At 40.2% G+C, this 21,396-nt stretch overlaps 1 protein-coding gene across 1 annotated transcript in view; it reads left to right on the forward strand.

Moving 5' to 3' along the window:
* The window catches only part of LOC118400139 (VPS10 domain-containing receptor SorCS1-like), a 96,742-nt gene extending 75,623 nt beyond the window's left edge, over positions 1-21,119 (forward strand). Inside the window, exons 23-27 of the mRNA XM_035796671.1 lie at positions 1,361-1,495; positions 17,619-17,718; positions 18,247-18,355; positions 19,493-19,644; positions 20,497-21,119. Coding sequence (XP_035652564.1) covers positions 1,361-1,495; positions 17,619-17,718; positions 18,247-18,355; positions 19,493-19,644; positions 20,497-20,555 — 555 coding nt within the window. The 3' untranslated portion in view covers positions 20,556-21,119. The remainder of the gene's footprint in view (positions 1-1,360; positions 1,496-17,618; positions 17,719-18,246; positions 18,356-19,492; positions 19,645-20,496) is intronic.
* The last annotated feature ends 277 nt before the right edge of the window (positions 21,120-21,396 follow it).

The following is a 21,396-nucleotide window of genomic DNA, read 5'->3' on the forward strand; positions in this document are numbered from 1 at the left end:
AATTTAACCAGTAGGCACACAAGCCTTTGCAACAACCATATACGCAACTATACCTTACCCTAACCTTAACCCTAACCTTAACCATTCTACTAACTATACCTAACCCTAACTCCAACTGGACCTAACCCTAACTCCCAACCTATGGACAAACGACTCTTTAACCCAACCAATGGGTCAATCTACAAGTGGGCAACCATGGGGCCCACAACTTTGGCCGGCTGCGCCCGGACCCCTCCGGCCTACTCGCATATGTGTGGAGTGCAACCCTGCCCTTCCCCCCTCCGGTCTCCACGTGTCAGAGATGGAAGTGGATCAACCGACTCCTAGGTTGCACTATGCTTTCCACATCCGTTGACAAGCGAACCTAGACATCATGACCACACCACTCGATATGGACACATGGCAACCAACCGAAGACCAAACCTGCATAGGTTGCGCAACTCAAGGGGTTTTGCCTGATCCTACATCGAGTTTAAGAACGAAAATTAAATATAAACTATCACGTCTATATGGTTGTTGAAAAGGCTTGTGTGTAGCCTACTGGTTAAATTTGTGTCTTTTCTCACGAATAAAGCCAGAAAAACGCACAAAAATGCACGAAATTTGCTGAAATGCATTTTGTACATAAATGCAGGAATTGAATGTGAGTCTGTGTTGCCTGTACAGTACTACTACAGAACTTCTTACCAGTAAATTACTGTGATTACAGTAACTAATTGGTGCACTCTGATGATTATTTCAAGTCATTCTAACAGCATTGCAAACAACTTGGTAGCAAATTGTATGTCATGATGCTTCCCTCACTGAATTCACTGAAGTTAGCTGGTAAACATTACTAGCAATATACGATTTCTAAGTGCCACAAATCAGGTTATGTCCCTATAAGTATTTGGCTTAATGTAAATAGCAGGTAGAGTGTACCATATAAGGTAAAGTGTTTCCAGTCTCATCCATTGTCTCTTTCAGGATGTTAAGAAGCACATTGGGTTACATAAAAGGCCTGGCTGCTGAGCTATATATACACCACACACTGGCTTTCTGTCTTGTCAGCTATGACCATGTTTTATACCAGGAAACTGACAGGGTTGTTACAGCACAAATGCACTTAAAAAGGCCTGCTTTTTACTAAAGACTGTCAAAATGAACTTGCATGTTTGGGCTGATTTGTGCATTATCTCTTGCCAGTGACTGGTACTTAGTCAAATGACATCTTTAAAAAAAACAAAAAAAGCTGGTGCATTTAGCCTTTTCCATAGTTAAGTCCGGTGTAGTGCTGCTATATGACATAACGTAATGAAAATATAGGAGAACCTGAGATGTCAGATGTATTTTTTTATTTTTCATTACTTTTTAATTGAAGGTCACAGGGATCAGTGGAGAGCAGCTTCTAGTGTCAGTGCTCCCAGGGTTGCCAACGGCAGCAGAGTTTTGCATCGTCCCTGAAAAAAGGTCAACCGAGGGGAGAATGGATGGAAAAGTGACACATTTAGAGCAGGTAAAGTATCACCAGACTATAAAGTCTTAAACGATTTTGTATTATTATTATAGTCCTACCCATTTACTTCCATTTATATAGATCCATTACATGAATCATGCTGTAGTTAGGCCTACAGTACCTCAATGTTAAATTAAGCAAGTAATAGCAGAATCACTAAATAGCAGCACAATGTGAAAACACATTTCCCCTTGATTATATTCTTCATATCATGGTGGGTTCATCACTTGCTCATAATTAGTTCTTCTCTTTTCGCTGCTTTAATCAGACATGCATATGGAATCTACTGATCCTTTATTAGATATTCAAGCGCAACAAAATGGCATTTATTCACACATTGCCACCACTAGAGGGCAATGTCTTCCCATCAAACTAACAGAACTTCGCTCTTGAAAAGCTGCATTCATCTCAGTACATCTCATTGCAACCTAAACTGTAGCATCACAATTTATTTCACATAACTCATGTCTAACCATTATAAGTTAATAGCTCATACTATACGTATTATTCACTCCATCATAAAGGGTTTGCTTCGAATATAATATCTAAGATGCTGGACCTGGGCGCTAATGGTTTTTACAGCTCTATAATTCTTGACATTCTATAGAGTTGATAAAACACACCACGTTTTCATCTGCCTTTCAGCAGCTCAATCGTATAGTAAAATTGATATCATTTCAGTCCACCATCAGACATTTTTATTCTGCATGATCTGTTACACTTATTGCATATATATACATATGAAATATATGATACACTTATTTGCATATGTTGCAACATGTAAACGTAATTCCAGTCGCTCGCAGTTAGTCTTGAACTGAGTTAATAGGTATTTAATTACAATGATGCATCATGTAATTGGACACATCAGCGGAGACTAGTGGCGGGGCAGCCTGAGTTGGGAATTATGCGGATGTGTTTATCTATAGCCTGTCTGAATACCTGGCAAGACATCACAGACAATAGGTTGATATATCTTAGTTCACTATTGCACATCTTATTGTGTCGTGTGTGTGGTATGGCATGTGTGTGCACGTTGGGTTTGTGTGTATCTGTGTGGTGGGGGGGGGTGGTAATGTCTGGCACAGCTTATTAAAATGTGTTATAGATTTACTGACCCTGATATGCAACTAGAATAAAAAAGTAATTATTCATACAGTGTAGAGCAGTCTAATTTTAACCAGTGGAAAGATTTTAGAAAGAGCGAGATGGAATTAGTGAGCCATGGCTAAGGAGTCGAATGGGTTTTGGGAAGGCTTTCTGGTCTCTTGTTAAATGGTTTCTGGTAAATTGTTAAATTACTGCTTTTTCTAGCTGTGAACCCTTAATGAAAAAAACAGGCTTCTGGCAAACAGTTGTGGCAAATCTTTGGCCAAATTTCCTAAAATTGCTCATATTTTCATATGCAAATAAAACAATGTGTCACTGGTCTATACACAATACCCCATAACGTCAAAGTGGAATAATGTTTTTAGACATTTTTACAAAAAAAAATAAAAGCCGAAATGTCTTGAGTCAATAAGCATTCAACCCCTTTGTTATTGCAAGCCTAAGTATGTTCAAGAGTACAGATTTGCTTAACAAGTCAAATATAAAATGTTGCATGGTCTCACTCTGTGTGCAATAATAGTGTTCAACATTATTTTTTATTCACTGCCTCATCTCTGTACTCCACACATAGAATTATCTGCAAGGTCCCTCAGTCGAGGAGTGAATTTCAAACACAGATTCAACCACAGAGACCAGGGAGGTTTTCCAATGACTTGCAAAGAAGGGCACCTATTGGTAGATAGGGGAAGCAGACATTGAATATCCCGTTGAATATGGTTATTAAGTACACTTTGGATGGTGTCTCAAACACCCAGTCACTAGAAAGATACAGGCGTCCTTCCTAACTCAGTTGCTGGAGAGGAAATAAAATGCTCAGGAATTTCACCAATGGTGACTTTAAAACAGTTACAGAGTATAATGGCTGTGATAGGGGGAAATTGATGATGGGTCAACAACATTGGAGTTACTCCACAATACAGAGTGAAAAGAAGGAAGCCTGTACAGAATAAACATTTCCAAAACATGCATCCTGTTTGCAACAAGGCATTATGGAGATTGGTACTCAGTAATATGTTGTATTGGATTTTCCCCAAGCATAATTGCTTTGCCACATTTTTTGCAGTATGAGTTTATTTTCAAACATAGTGGTGGCTGCATCATGTTATGGGTATGCTTGTAATCTTTCAGGAGTGATGAGTTTGTCAGGATAAAAAAGAAACGGAATGGAGCTAAGCATAGGCAAAATCCTACAGGATAACCTGGATAAGTCTGCTTATACACCAGACATTGGGATATGAATTCACCTTACAGCAGGACAATAACTTAAAACACAAGGCCAAATCTACCCTGGAGTTGCTTCCCAAGAAGACAGTGAATGTTACTTAGTGGACGAAATACAGTTTTGACTTAAATCTACTTGACAATCTATGGCAACATTTGAAAATGGTTGTCTAGCAATGATCAACAACCAATTTGACTTGGATAAATGTTTAAATAATAACAATGGGCAAATATTGTACAATCCAGGTGTACAATGCTGTAATCGCTGCCGAAGATGATTCTAAGATGTATTGACTCAGGGGTGTGAATGCTTAGGTGAATGAGATATTTCTTTATTTCATTTTCAATAAATAAGCAACAATTCTGAAAAACATGATTTCACTTTGGATATTATGTGTAGATGGGTGAGACAAAAAGGCACTCTACCTACAGCATTTACTTGAGAGAAATGTGAACACGACAGGGATGTTGACCTTAATAACTGAGCAATGAGCTTTCAATCAATGGATGTTTAAAAGAAGAACCTAATTAAAATTATTAAATACATATATATATATTAAACCCAGTTCAGAACTGTTGCCTTTTTGAGTGAAAAAAAGCAATATTATTAGATTAAAATTTGTATTTAGCTTTACGGCTATTAGCCCATAAAAATGCATTGAAAACAGATTCACTACATGGAACAACAGATAGTCCAACCACAACATCTTAAGGAAGTTTGTTCTGAAGTGTCTGTTCTATATCTAAGAGATACAGTTGCAGTCGGAAGTTTACGTACACCTTAGCCAACTACATTTAAACTCAGTTTTTCACAATTCCTGACAATTAATCCTAGTAAAAAAATCACTGTCTTAGGTCAGTTAGGATCACCACAATATTTTAAGAATGTGACATGTCAGAATAATAGTAGAGATAATGATTTATTTAATCTTTTATTTCTTTTGTCACATTCCCAGTGGGTCAGAAGTTTACATACACTCAATTAGTATTTGGTTGCATTGCCTTTAAATTGTTTAACTTGGGTCAAATGTTTTGGGTAGCCTTCCACAAGCTTCCCACAATATGTTGGGTGAATTTTGGCCCATTCCCCCTGACAGAGCTGATGTAACTAAGTCAGGTTTGTAGGCCTACTTGCTCGCACATGCTTTTTCAGTTCTGCCCACAAATTCTCTATAGGATTGAGGTCAGGGCTTTGTGATGGCCACTCCAATACCTTGACTTTGTTGTTCTTATGCCATTTTGTCACAACTTTGGAAGTATGCTTGGGGTCATTGTCCATTTGGAAGACGCATTTGCGACCAAGCTTTATCTTCCTTACTTATGTCTTGAGATGTTGCTTCAATATATCTACATCATTTTCCTCCCTCATGATGCCATCTATTTTGTGAAATGCACCAGTCCCTCCTGCAGCAAAGCACCCCCACAACATGATGCTGCAACCCCCGTGCTTCACGGTTCTTTGCTGTTGTTCTGGGATTGATTTGCACTTTTCGCACCAAAGTATGTTCATCTCTAGGAAACAGAACACGTCTCCTTCCTGAGCGGTATGACGGCTGCATGGTCCCATGGTGTTTATACTTGCGTACTATTATTTGTACAGATGAAAGTGGTACCTTCAGGCATTTGGAAATTCCTCCCCACAATGTCAATTAGCCTATCAGAAGCTTCTAAATCTATGACATATTTTTCTGGAATTTTCCAAGCTGTTTAAAGGCACAGTTAACTTAGTGTATGTAAACTTCTGACCCACTGGAATTGTGATACAGTGAATAATAAGTGAAATAATCTGTCTGTAAACAATTGTTGGAAAAACTATTTGTGTCATGCACAAAGTAGATGTCCTAACTGACTTGCCAAAACTATAGTTTGTTAGCAAGACATTTGTGGATTGGTTGATAAGTTTGTTTTAATTACTCCAACCTAAGTGTATGTAAACTTCCGACTTCAACTGTATGAGAAAGATCAGAAATTATTTGTAAAAAAATGGACACGTATTATCCCCCTGATTTTTGGCACTAAACAGTCTCTATATACAGTTTACTTCAATACATTTTTTCAACTGGTACCAGGGGAGCTTCAGACAAGTCTTGTGAGGTCTGTGGGCTTCCTAGAGCAAACCTACAGACATGTATGTGTCTGTGAGAGTCTCACATTTCCACAGAGGGTCATATTAGTGTATAGCCCTAAAACAGGGTTTCTTTTTCAGCCTGGGACCCACATTTGAAATGTTGTGTTTTCCTGGGACCCAAGCTTAGGAAAATACGCAACTATACCTACATATTGGTACATTTCATTGCCCTTATGCCTAAAACAAATGCAATATAGACAAAAACAAATGACAATTAAATTAAATATTCATATACAGTAAATATATATTATCTATATATATATATAACTATAACTAACTATATCTATATATATATAACATCTACTGTTTCTCAGTCAGGCAGTAGACTGTTTCCTGCTGTAGAACCCAGAACTGTGTGAGTGTTTGCCTCAAAAGCATCTTGCTTCAGTCAATTTATTCCAATTCAGAATACTAATTATTACTTGTATTTTAACAGAAACAGTTCCAACCTAGACTAGTTTCCAATAATCATTTCCAACAATCAACAATCATTACAGATGTAGGAGGATTGTTTGAAAGAGAAACTCACATCGACGACTATGAGAGTTACTACTGCCTTATTTCTGCTTATCATCGCCTATTCTAAAATTACAACACAGCCTTGCTAGCTGACTTACTTTTCCAATGTCAAAGCACTGTTTCCTGAAGCAGTCTTCCCTGTTCTGAAAGAACTCCCTGGGTTTACCATAATGCTTTGGAGTTTTGGTCAGGATGTGTCATTTTATTAATTTGTTTGTTTACTAACGTTAAGCACTTCTCAAACTGAGCAGAGACCGCTGCTAAGCAGCCAGTGCACTGAACAGATAGCACAGATGCACTTAGCCAAATCAATTCCAGTAATTCATTAAATAATAAAACATTTACTCTGACACGTTGCAACCCACCATTAACAGGTCGGTGGGTCGCGACCCATAGGAAAGGCTGCCCTAAACTGTTCGGACGCTACAGACGGACGTTGGCAGATTGTCTGTGCCGACTTCAGATGAGTCCCAAGACGCTTGTGGGGGCAGATGCGGAAGTGCGACATCAGCGGATGCGGTGGACAGATATCTTACACTGACAGGTTTTATGGGGATTTTTCTATTATGCTAATTAGATTTTTGCGTGGCAGCAGAAAATCCACTCTAGGGGTTATTAAGGGCCAGTTGTCTTCAAGTTGTTTCTTCTTACTGATTCAGGTGTATAATCCTTGGGTGGAAGAAAAGCGACATAACATTTAGTTATGCCGACTATGTAGTTGGTGAGCGATGGATTGGCAATGTAGAAGACAAGCTCCCGGGTCGGTTGTAAATAATTCACCCCCAAATTCATCTTTTTAAAATGTTTATATATTAAGCTTCAGGATAAATTAGTGGGGGAAGTTGAACGAGATGTTAGAATAAGTGTAAAACACAAGTTATAGAGTCAGATAAAGCAGAAATGGATGAAGATATACACAGCCCTCAACAAGCCAGGCATGACGGCAATGTCGAAAGTGAGATGGAGAGGAACCCAGCGAAGGAAATGCTGATAAGTATTAGCAGAGAAATCTGCAAACTTAGAACCGAAGTGAGAGGGAACCTGACTACATTCAAGGACGAAGTTAAGAAGGAAATAAAGTAAATGTAATGGGAACTTCACGCCCAAGGTAAAGTTTTTAAAGGGGCAGAGACATGGATCGAATGGCTGGAAGGACAAAACATGGAAATTGGCAAAGCTCTACTTTTTCCATTGAAACAACAACAGTGAATACAGGAGAAACTGAGGGACCTTGAGAGGGAAGATCCAGGCACAACCATATCCATATTTAAGATAATGCTGTGGATGCAGAGGGAAGACATATGCCCCAAATCATAGAAGGTCTACTCAAAAATGAACGTTCTCTGCCGACAGACACAGATCTTCAGATCCAGAAAGCACACAGGGCACTTGCTCAAAAATCAATACAATACCAAGGAAATGATTTTGAGGAAAGCCTGGCAGAAGAAGATTAAACATGGAACACGCATACTGTCATTCGACCACGATTACGCCCATGAGGGGATTCAGAGATGCAAATCCCCCATGGACAACGGTCTACAGCAGTGTGGCTGAGGCAGTACCGGACATGAGGAAGATGGGATTCAGTATCGAGGTAGAGGAGAGGACGGGCTCAACAGCATCACCAGTGAGAGACAACTACAACAAGTGTTGACGTGGAGGCATGTGGGAGGGGAGCGGAATTCAACCAGAGCCGAAGGATAAGAGACGGTACAATGAGCAAGGGACAGATTGCAGGAATTCAAACGGAGACCCAATTCTATGGATATATATGTGATTTGTAATAACAGGTATGGGGAATTTGCTAGGGCTGAAATAGGATGTAGGTGGATAATACCTATAGATGGCGGTTTAGCTAGTTAGGGTAGATGGATAGAAACTATGGCTGTCTGGTTCGGTAGCATATTGCTGGGCTGGGATGACCAAGCAATTTATAGCTAGCCAAATAGCCTGCAACCTCAGCTCTGCTAATTTGTTTTGGGGCTAAAACTGTCATTGTTTATAGGCTATAACCCAGCCTTGGATAGGGTCACTTGAGGATTAAGGCCAATCGGTTAACATACTGACGTAACATTATTTCCGACTGTTTACTTTAGCTGCAACAACGTTTTATTTGGAAACTCACAAAAGTCAGTGTGACTCTTTTGAATAGGAACCAATACCGGCTGGTGTGTGTCATAAACTGGTCATAGCTAGAATGCGAGGGAGAATTTTATACTATCTCTGCACTGCTAGAGAGGGGCCTCCACATAGCATGGATTTTTCTCCTCGGACCACACAGGGGGTGTGTGGGGAGGACTGCATTGGGCAACCCATTTTTTTGAAGGTCTACTTTTTGTTATCTTATTGAGATTTTGTATCCAGATGTTCAGGGTTTGAATATTTTTTGTTTACCGGGGTTCCAATATCATCTTGATGTATAAAAATAATGCAACATATGACTAATTCATCCACTGGGAGTTCGGCCCGTGAATGGTTTGGACAATCCTATTAAGAGAAGTAAGGTTTTTGCCAAAATAAAAAAGGAGAACGCACAAGCCATTTATCACAATTGGAACATGAAAAACTGAAAAACACATTCTACAATACTTTTAAATAGAAACACAGTAGGGGTCTGGCGATCATTATTATTAACTCTGTTCATTTTGAAAGTATTAAGTCAATTAATGACAAAAAGGAGAGATTAACGGTGGTAATGGGGAAAATATAACATAATGAGGTACAGTGCCTTGCGAAAGTTTTCGGCCCCCTTGAACTTTGCGACCTTTTGCCACATTTCAGGCTTCAAACATGAAGATATAATACTGTATTTTTTTGTGTAGAATCAACAACAAGTGGGACACAATCATGAAGTGGAACGACATTTATTGGATATTTCAAACTTTTTTAACAAATCAAAAACTGAAAAATTGGGCGTGCAAAATTATTCAGCCCCCTTAAGTTAATACTTTGTAGCGCCACCTTTTGCTGCGATTACAGCTGTAAGTCGCTTGGGGTATGTCTCTATCAGTTTTGCACATCGAGACAGAATTTTTTTCCCATTCCTCCTTGCAAAACAGCTCGAGCTCAGTGAGGTTGGATGGAGAGCATTTGTGAACAGCAGTTTTCAGTTCTTTCCACAGATTCTCGATTGGATTCAGGTCTGGACTTTGACTTGGCCATTCTAACACCTGGATATGTTTATTTTTGAACCATTCCATTGTAGATTTTGCTTTATGTTTTGGATCATTGTCTTGTTGGAAGACAAATCTCCGTCCCAGTCTCAGGTCTTTTGCAGACTCCATCAGGTTTTCTTCCAGAATGGTCCTGTATTTGGCTCCATCCATCTTCCCATCAATTTTAACCATCTTCCCTGTCCCTGCTGAAGAAAAGCAGGCCCAAACCATGATGCTGCCACCACCATGTTTGACAGTGGGGATGGTGTGTTCAGGGGTATGAGCTGTGTTGCTTTTACGCCAAACGTAACGTTTTGCATTGTTGCCAAAAAGTTCAATTTTGGTTTCATCTGACCAGAGCACCTACTTCCACATGTTTGGTGTGTCTCCCAGATGGCTTGTGGCAAACTTTAAACGACACTTTTTATGGATATCTTTAAGAAATGGCTTTCTTCTTGCCACTCTTCCATAAAGGCCAGATTTGTGCAATATACAACTGATTGTTGTCCTATGGACAGAGTCTCCCACCTCAGCTGTAGATCTCTGCAGTTCATCCAGAGTGATCATGGGCCTCTTGGCTGCATCTCTGATCAGTCTTCTCCTTGTATGAGCTGAAAGTTTAGAGGGACGGCGAGGTCTTGGTAGATTTGCAGTGGTCTGATACTCCTTCCATTTCAATATTATCGCTTGCACAGTGCTCCTTGGGATGTTTAAAGCTTGGGAAATCTTTTTGTATCCAAATCCGGCTTTAAACTTCTTCACAACAGTATCTCGGACCTGACTGGTGTGTTCCTTGTTCTTCATGATGCTCTCTGCGCTTTTAATGGACCTCTGAGACTATCACAGTGCAGCTGCATTTATACGGAGACTTGATTACACACAGGTGGATTGTATTTATCATCATTAGTCATTTAGGTCAACATTGGATCATTCAGAGATCCTCACTGAACTTCTGGAGAGAGTTTGCTGCACTGAAAGTAAAGGGGCTGAATAATTTTGCACGCCCAATTTTTCAGTTTTTGATTTGTTAAAAAAGTTTGAAATATCCAATCAATGTCGTTCCACTTCACGATTGTGTCCCACTTGTTGATTCTTCACAAAAAAAATACAGTTTTAGATCTTTATGTTTGAAGCCTGAAATGTGGCAAAAGGTCGCACCCCGCTCCTCCGCTCTCTCCACTGGCTTCCAGTTGATTCTTCACATCCGCTAAAGACCATGGTGCTTGCCTATGTGACACCTCAGTTTCTGAGGCCCTACACCCAAACAAGGGCACTGCCTTTATGTTTCCCTACCACTGAGGAAGTACAGTTCCCGCTCAGCCCAGTCAAAACTGTTCGCTGCTCTGGCTCCCCAATGGTGGAACAAACTCCCTCACGACCCTTCTCACCCCCCTTAAAAGATTTAGATGCACTATTGTAAAGTGTGTTCCACTGGATGTCATAAGGTGAATGCACCAATTTGTAAGTCGCTCTGGATAAGAGCGTCTGCTAAATGACTTAAATGTAAATGTAAATGTCGCAAAGATCAAAGGGGCCGAATACTTTCGCAAGGCACTGTAACTAACATTCATGTTTATGTCCCTCCAATGAAGAGGAATTTACCCCTTTGCTTATACTGTATCATCCTTCAATTAGACCTTGAAAGAGGAAGGCCTTACTCCCCCATCGTGGAAGGAAGCTATTATCTCAACTTAGTTATGCATTACATTTAACTATGGTTCCCTGAAAGCTTTCCTGTGAGGTTTTATTGAGAATAGACATTTTAGGTCATTTGAAGGTAATTAAATAACATTCTGAGAACATGTTTTAATAAGGGTTTTAATAACACTGCTAGCTTAGGTGTTAAGGGGATAGGATGCATGGAAATTAATTTTCTTAGGCATTAATCATGCAAACACATTATTTTGTATTGTGGAAGGGAAGGGGAAGGGAAAGGGGGAAACATTGTACAACTGAATGCCTTCAACTGAAATGTGTCTTCCACATTTAACCCAACCCCTCGGAATCAGAGAGGAGCGGAGGGCTGCCTTAATCGACATCCACGTCTTCTGTGCCGGGGAACAGTGGGTTAACTGTCTTCTTCAGGGGCAGAACGACAGGGCACGGGTCAGTGAGATTCGTACCTATGATATTCTGTTCTATTTCCATGGAAATAGTCTACTGTGGAACCAGAATGGAGCCACATTAGCATGGCATGTTGATTCTTTTGTACTTATACAAAGCTGTTAATTTTTGTCTATTCAAACAGACTCCACCTCAAACAAAACAAGCACTCCTTAAGATCAGGTGTGGTCAATTAGTCGAACACACTTAATTAACAAGATAGAAGATAGTGAGACCCAAAGTGGGTCGTGACATGTCTGAGTAAATGTATAGTTATTTAGGTAATTACTGGAATTGATTTGGCCAAGTGCAACTGCGTTCACTGTTTATCGGTATCTCAGCTCAGTTTGGCAGCTGCATGATTGGGAGGAATATGCCTGTGTGCTTCATCGTGTTCCAGATCCTTTTTTCTGCAGTTTTCTAGATTACGCCGCGACCCACACGCTGAAGCACTGTCGTTCAGCAGCAGATGATGTGCTGTCAGCCACTGACTTGTCATTCCCACTCGCCATCACTTACCACTGTCATCAAATGGACTCAATCTAGCCACAAGTTCTGACTGAGCTCAATCATCATGAAATGCATATACAACGAGGAGTTTCTCTCTCTTTGATTTGTACAAACTTTGAGAAATAACGAGGATCGAACGCAATGTGTTTTGTGCGGGGAAGTGCTTAGTAATGAGTCTCTCAAAACTAACAAATTAAAATGACATGTCCTGACCAAACATCCACAGCATGACAGTAAACCTAGGGAGTTCTTTCAGAACAGGGCAGGATGCTTCAGGAAACACTGCTTTGACAGTGGAAGAGTAAGTCAGCTAGCAAGGCATTGTTGTAATTTTATAACAGGTGATGATAAGTGGAAATAAGGGAGCACCATCTCTCGTAGTAGTCGTCGTGAGTTTCTCTTTCAAACAATCCCCTCGTACTCAGCTAATAGCTGACGTTATCCAAAGCAAGCTAGCCAAATACTAGGGTTGCCAACTGTCCCGTATTACCTGGGATGTCCCTTATATAGGGCTAAATTGGTTTGTCCCGTACGGGACACTCCCTTGTCACGTATATTCATCCAATCACAGTATAGTGTAAACGCACCAATTCCTGCAAAGTAATTTCTGTTGTTGTTTGGTCGGTTTGGCATATCAAGGAAATATGGATAAACCTGCAAAAAAAAGAAAATACTTTGCAGCTACAACAAACAATAAGAAGCGGAAAAAAAGACATGGGTTAAGCCCATCAGTGGTGACTCGACGAAAGCTTTCTGTACTTTATGCCGTCGGGAATTCTCAATAGGCCATGGAGGGGAGAATGACCTAACTCAGCATGCATCCACAGAAATGCACAAGAAGACCAAGCTAGCTTAAAGGTGCTAGCAATATCGGTGCATTCCTCATGACGTCTACTGCGGAAAATAACAATATCACGGAAAGCGAAGCCTCGTATGTGTACCATACGGTTAAACACGACCTCCGGCTACAACAGCACCGACTGTCTTGTTAAGCTCAAAGGTGCTTTGTTTCATGACTCAAATGATGTGAAGAAGATGCACTTGGGAAGAACAAAGGTTAGATTATTACAATGAATGTTTTAGGACCAAATACTGTGCCGGATATTTTAGATGATCTGTCCCCGACCTAAGGTGAGCCCGTGTATTTCTCAGTTGCCAGTGATGCCTCAAACAAGGGAAATAGAAACATGTTTCCAGTGTGCGTGAGATATTTCTGTATCTGATGGAGTGCAGTGCAAGTTACTTGACTTTTACGAAGACAATGATGAAACTGCAAATGGCATCCATCAAGCTCTGATGAACTGTCTGGAAAAGCATGAACTGGATATTAGACACATCACAGCCCTATGCAGCAGATAATGCCAATGTCATCTTTGGAAAACACCTCTCTGTTTACCAGTTATTGAGCAGTGCCAACAATCGCTTTCTGAAAGCTAATTGCCCAGCACACATAGCTCCTAATGCCTGCAAGAAGGCCTGCGATCAGCTGTCAGTGGATATTTGAGACAGTTGTTTTAAAGATCTACAGCCACGTCTCAGTATCTGCTTCCCGAAGAGAGGAACCACTTGCATTTTTTTTGCCTTTGTTGACAATTAATGGAGAGAAATTCTGCGACATGTTTGCATACGATGGCTCGTCTCTTCATCCAGCTGTCCATCGTCTCCTGCAAAGCTGGCCAGCTCTTACTTCCTACTTCAGGTCCCTTGGGGAGACTTGCCCTGTGGCACTGAAGAGTGCTTTTGAGTATGAAGAAAAAACGGAAGCTGCTGAGATTTATCTGATTTAACTGATGTCAGTTAGCCTATCCGAAGCTTCTAAAGCCATGACATCATTTTCGGGAATTTTCCAAGCTGTTTAAAGGCACAGTCAACTTAGTGAATGTAAACTTCTGATCCACTGGATTTATGATACAGTGAGTTATGAGTGAAATAATCTGTCTGCAAACAATTGTTGGAAAAATGTCTTGTGTCATGCACAAAGTAGGCGTCCTGACTGACTTGCCAAAACTATAGTTTGTTAACAAGATTTTTGTGGAGTGGTTGAAACACTAGTTTTAATGACTCCAACCTAAGTGTATGTAAACTTCCGAATTCAACTGTAAATCAAAAGAAGGTCATATTTAGATAAAAATATTTATCAAGTTCATTGTTATTGGTTTTTGACAAAAGGCTTTCTCTGCTTCTCTAACAGACCTTCAAAGGCAACAGAGCTATCCTCAAAGTTTCATACTAGGTGAGCCTAAATATAGCCAAATCAAAGAAGCCACACACTATAGGAGAGGAGCTCATCAAACCCTGCCTGAGGGATGTCTGTGTATCTCTTTTGGGTGAGGAGGCAGTAAAATAAGTGGACTCAGTAGGCAAAAGAATAAGATATGTCAGATGACATAGAAGCATCCGTGATAGTAAAGATGACTCTCTTCAATTAGATGAGTCAGCAGATGTGGCTGGAATTCCGCAATAGATGGTATATGCATGATACGTATTTGGTGACGATATCCAGGAGGTATTTATTTTCTGTGACCATCTACAAACAACAACAAGGGGAGAGGACATTTTTAGGGTGGTAGACACTCATTTGAAAGACTTACAAATTGACTGGCCAAATTGTATTGGGATTTGCACTGATTGTGCAAGATGCATGACTGGGTGCAACTCCGGATTCATAGCTCATGTCCGCAGAGTGGTGGCCAACGTGACACATTGTATTCTGCACAGACAGTCGTTGGCCAGCAAAGCATTACAATCTAACCTATGGGCTGTTTTTGACTCAGTCGTAAAGATGGTGAATCTGACCAAGAAGAGACCTCTTCAAACAAGATTGTTCAGAGAGCTTTGCAAGGAGATGGGAGCAGACCATGAGCACCTGCTCTTTCTTTGTGAGGTTAGGGGAGGGTCCTGGAGAGGCTGTGGGAACTGAAAGAAGAGGTTCTGGCCTATCTGAAGAAAGAGGACAGCGACCTTGCAGTCCTATTCCGTGACAAACTGTGGTTGGCTAGGCTGGCTTACCTGGTTGACATTTTCAAACTCAATGAGCTGAACACAAGCCTCCAGGGCAAGGAATCAACCATTTTGGAGCTTGAAGATGGCATCAGTGGATTCACTGCACGCCTGGAATCGTGGCAGTCACAGCTGAAGGCTGGAGCATATGGCATGTTTCCTGTTCTGTCAGCTCACATGCAGCTGATAGATTCCCCCCTATGTAAAGCTGTGAAGAAGGACATGGCTGAGCACATGGCCAGCCTGCAGCAGAACTTTGACCGGTACTTTCCTAACCCACAGAAATCTCAAAAAACTTAAATGGGTGAGGTATCCTTTTCAAGCAGTGTCCTCATCAGACCTAGGACTAGTCTGCCAGAGATGGAGGCCTTAGTGACGCTACAAGCAAGCAATGGAAGCAATATGCTTTTTGAGGCAAACACACTCACACAGTTATGGGTTGCTCATCTACAGCAGGAAGCGGTCTCCTGCCTGGCTGTGGAAGCAGTAGATGTTCTGATCTAGTTTGGCACCACATAGCTATGCGAGTCAGATGATCAATTCTGGCATACTTAAAAAACAAGTACAGAAACAGACTCCATGCATGACCTCAGGGTTGCACTGTCAAAACCTAAGCCCAGAATAGACCTGGTTGTTGAAAACTTCAACCAGCCACACACTTCTCATTAGGACTGTATGTGTGTGCTCGTCTACATCTGTGTGATGTGATCAATCAGTTTATTCCAGTTCAGAATACACATTATATATTGTATTTTATCAGCAACAGTTCCAACCTATACTTTCTACAGTAAGATTTTATTTTTTTACCAGGTAAGTTGACTGAGAACACACTATCATTTACAGCAACAACCTGGGGAATAGTTATAGGAGTGGGATGAATGAGCCAATTGTAAGCTGGAGATGATTAGGTGACCATGATGCTATGAGGGACAGCTTGGGAATTTAGCCAGGACACCAGGGTTAACACCCCTACTCTTACAATAAGTGCCATGGGATATTTAATGACCTCAGAGAGTCAGGACACCTGCTTAACATCCCATCTGAAATACAGCACCCTACACAGGGCAGTGCCCTGGGGCATTGCAATATTTTTTAGATCAAAGGAAATAGAGCCTCCTACTGGCCCTCCAACACCGCTTCCAGCAGCATATGGTCTCCCACCCAGGGACTGACCAGGACCAACCCTGCTTAGCTTCAGAAGCAAGCCATGTTTATTTTTTATCTGTACTGTTACTTAGGGTTGCATTATCAAAAACTGAGCCTGTGTGTGTGTGTGTGTGTGTGTGTGTGTGTGTGTGTGTGTGTGTGTGTGTGTGTGTGTGTGTGTGTGTGTGTGTGTGTGTGTGTGTGTGTGTGTGTGTGTGTGTGTGTGTGTGTGTGTGTGTGTGTGTGTGTATGTGTGCTTTGTTCACAGGAGGTTGGTGGCACCTTAAATGGGGGGGACAGGCTCATGGTAATGGCTGGAGCAGAATTAGCGGAATGGTATCAAATACATCAAACACATGGTTTCCAGGTGTTTGGTGCCATTACAGTCACTCTGTTCCAGCCATTATTATGGATCTCCCTCCCCTCAGCAGCCTCCCGTGGTTCTGTTATACGTCTGTGTGATGTAATCAGTCAGTTTATTTAAATTCAGAATGAAAATTATTTATTGTATTTTAACAGCTGCAGTCTCACCTAGACGGATATGTAAGACTGTTTTTAAAGGGGAAAATAAACATTAATAGCTATTTATACGGGTATTTCATTATTTGTTTTTGTCTATATTGCATTTGTTTTAGGCATAAAGGCAATGAAGGTTTGCTACAGATTCAAATAGAAACTTGAGGGAACTGTTTGCTGCGGGTTCACCACTAGTGGCAAAAATCTGCAAACGTCTGGCTTCATTATGTGGCACACTATTTATTTTGCATCAAATTTATCATAAACTTGCAGGCGGTTTACTGCAACAAAAAAATTAGTAAGGGTAAAACAGGGGAAATCATAGAGCATTGGGAGAAAAATGTGGGGAAAAGGCAGATTGGTAGAATTTAAATGTTTTGTTTTTATAATTTTTTGAACTACTTCATTATTATTTAATAAGCAAAAAACATCCAAAACAAAAAATCACCAGTGAAGGAAAAAGTATTGGAAAAGCGACATATACATTTTTCAAATGTCAGTAACTCTTGTCTTTCATAACCAAGGCAATTTTTCCTGATAGGATTTATATTGCTATGATTGGTATGTTAGCCTTTAGACAGAAATGTTATTACAGTAGGCCTTTACATGTCATATCAACACTTGCCCCTCTTTAAAAAAAGCTATATTTACTGATCATGATTGAGCTTGAAATATTGATGAGTGTGAAACCAGAGCTGTGTTTATTCCTCCACAGCTCTCTCTAGTCCTGCTCAGTGCCCTGAATCAAGACCTCATCCAGTTTACTCTGCAGCCTGGGGTTCAGATTAACGTCTATGCCACACAACTGTCTCCAGGTCAGCCAGTCTGCTGTGTTCACAGTATAGTCTAAGGTCCTGCCTATTACTATGAAATTACAATCAATTCATAGGGTTTTGCATGTTGGCCATTTTGGAATGATGTTATTATGAAATGGAACAATAACAGTCTCTACACCCTCTTGAGAGGTTGTTAGCACAGGGTCAGCCACAGAGCAATGCACCGGGAGCAACATGTTTTATTAGGTGACTTGCTTATGGCCAAAACAGCAGGAGATTGCTCCAGAGATTTGAACCAGCAACCTTCCAGGTTGCATAGCATTGTGCTACTCTACCCTCTAGGCTAACTGCTGTTGAGAAGTCTAGTACCACAACAGCTTGATGAGAACGGTATAAGAAAGACATAACGCATGTTGTTTTGATCATTGAGGTCAAATTCAGTTACACTTTGGTGTTGAAAATCCTCACAGCACTTGGGAGTTTGATTCCAGAAGTAAAGACAGCCCTCTATTTCTCTCTTTGTCTTATGTCTAAATACTTTTTCCCCCCTCTATTTTTTTTCTCAAGCTCCTATCATGGACACCAGTGAGAGTGGTCACAATGGTGCTACAGTCATTATGCTAGTGTCAGTCGTATTTGTGGGTTTGGCAGTTTTCGTTATCTACAAGTTCAAAAGGTAAAGTATCCCCGACTTCATTTGAACTAAGCCGATTCTAATGAGAGTGATAGTGTCAATTTGGGCCATTCTCACACGCCAATCCTTAATTAAGCAAATTAATATGGACATCTTGTTTCTTGAATCCAATAGCTTAAACTAGTCCAAATATCATGAACTATCTTTAGAGACATCCTAACAATTGGACATCATCAAAGACACTCTTCTCTTTCCTATACTCTTGAATATTCCCAGGAATGACAGTCGAATCAATGTTTTAAGTGCTGAATGAGTGTAAGTATTCTGCAGTCAGTATTCTGCAGTATTCATCTATCTAAAAATGTGAATGTGAATGTTAACATTTCTGAAATGCTGAATAGAGTCATTCAGGGAGAGGCATTCAACAGAATGGCAGCAATGGTTGAAAAGATGAGACCTGAGACAACATACAATGCCATATAAAACGTATAGTATCCTCTATGTATTTAACTAGGCAAGTCAGTTAAGAACAAATTCTTATTTCCAGTGACGGCCTAGGAAGAGTGGGTTAACCGCCTTGTTCAGGGGCAGAACGATTTTTTTTCCTTGTCAGGTTGGGGATTTGATCTAGCAACCTTTCAGTTACTAGCCTAATGCTCTAACCTCTAGGGTACTTGCCACCCCTGCTTCCATTGCATTGCAAAAGACCACACTCTTTCACAAGTTTAAATTATTACTATACTCAAAGTATTAGAGTGTGTGAATCTGTCACTTTTAAAGATAATGAGGGTTGTTCATAGTTCAACATTTATCACAACAGTGAAAAAGTACTGTGAATACCCCATGAAACCCAGAATTATCAGAAAATTAAATAGGGAATTTTACTCCATTTTTCCCTCATCGGTGGTAAATATATTTTATGAGATATATTTCACAAGTGATTAAGCAGAGAACCAAGCTAGCACATATAATTCTGAGAACCATATGTTTCTTAGAGCTTGGTCACTAATGTTCTCACAACAGTTAACGTTTTTCACATTGGCTTCGTTCCCACAACCAATGTGAAACCAAAAACATACGTTCCAACAACTTCCAAAGAACCAAATGTGCTAGCTGGGAGCTAACAATGTATTTACTATTCATTTGACTTGCTGTTTGTACAATGTATATTTTCTATAGGAAGATCCCTGGCATCAACATCCACACAAATGAGCGAGAGAAACAACAGGAAGTGATCCCTTCGGTGGTGTCTATAGCTGTCCCAAACCCTGAGGGGGACATGGTGAGCACGTTGGAGCACTTGGACACAGGGCCAGATGCACGTGGCATAGGTAAGGTATCCTTCATAAAGAGGACAGTTACTGATAAGTAGTCAAGAATAACTCATGGGCCTATTGATGAGACAGCTATAAATGCACATATTTTACCTTTATATAGTGGTGTACTGCTCTATTAAAGGGATAGTTGTACATTTTGACAATACTTACCCAGAGTCAGATGAACTCATGGATACAATTTGTATCTTTACTTGCAGTTTGAAGTCAGTTGAAGGTCGTTTCTGGACCCTTTGCTAACTAACGTTAGCACAATGACTGGAAGTCTACAGGAACAGCTAGCATGCTACCAGAAATGACTTTTCTTCCCAGAAACTACCTTCAACTTCCTTTAAACTGCACGCAGAGACATAAAAATGGTATCCATGAGTTCATCTGACTCTGGTTAAGTAGAAACATGGCCATAATTGCCAACCTTTTGCACAATTGTTTTACTGAATTACTTATTATTTTGAAACGTGTTCACAGATAGATCAAAACAATACATTGAAATTGCAATGTCCTTACTCTCCTCGTTAAGTTGATACGTTCCTATATGTTTGCTTTGGTAATGTGAGATAGTGTCCTATCATGCCAATAAACCTAAATGAATTCAATTGCATGCTAAAGTTATTTTTGAATTCATTAATTAATTAGTGTCCTAAGAATGTAGCAGTGTAGTGAGAATGCTATATTATAATTGTGATAAATGACTCTGTAGAGCTGTAGTTGATGTAATCCTTCCAAATGTCAAGCAAGATTTGTTAGCATGGAAGATGGATATGTTTGCATGGAAAAATAGATATGCTAGTGTGCTAATGCTGATACATAATTTATTATCTGTCTCTTGTGTCACCTGTCTCTGGCTAGGATACCTACCATCTCACACAGATGTCAAACTCTCAGATGAAACTCCCCATATGTTTTAATGCTGAGTCCACAGCCAACTTGTAAGCAATACATCTTTTTGGCAGTTGCTTCCAGCATTCTCTGAAACCACAGAACAAATGGAAGGTCTCCAGTGTTTTCTACCCATGCATGGACAGACCATCGTAAACTGTGCTGCCTGGACTATAGGAGGAGACTACAGATTTTACTGGCATCTTGAAAAGGGTCATTTTTAATCGAAATACTTGTATTTTTGCAAGAACATTGCACGTTTATGAAAATAGGGTAATTACAGAACTGCTGAACTAAAGATAATTTGATTCAGCTGGTAACAGTCGTGTGTATGACTTCAAGACAAGCAACAGTAAAGCAACAGTAATGTACAGTAATCTATTTCTCTTGAGTGTTCCATTTCTAGTACGTCTCTGGTGGTAGGTGTGTGGAGGATGTGTAAGTTAAGTGTACTTAGGTCCCGATTCTGACCTGAGTTAAGCACATGTAAATGGAACGTTATTCCCTTTTTTTTGCACTTTTCTCTCTTTCTCTCTATTATGACCTTGAACATAACCATTGTGTAGTCTTAACATTCTGTATACTCCCCTTTTCACTAAAACCCCAAAATAAAGCAGCTTCATTTTAAACCCCAAATCTATTTTGCATGAAGAAACAATCAGTCATTCATCACAAACTTTGTAAATATCTGGGTTTTCCCTCTTCACAATGCAGAAAGACTGCATTCAATCAGTGGACACTACTCATTTTTATATTACAACACACCTGTCGTAATTGTTTTCTTTACTAAAGTAGAGGTTTATTATTATTATTGTTATTGCTAAAGGTACTGCATAGGTGTAAAGAGATAGCACTTGTATAGCCTAAGAA

The sequence above is a fragment of the Oncorhynchus keta genome, chromosome 2, assembly GCF_023373465.1.
Source record: "Oncorhynchus keta strain PuntledgeMale-10-30-2019 chromosome 2, Oket_V2, whole genome shotgun sequence".
NCBI classification, from domain to species: domain Eukaryota; kingdom Metazoa; phylum Chordata; class Actinopteri; order Salmoniformes; family Salmonidae; genus Oncorhynchus; species Oncorhynchus keta.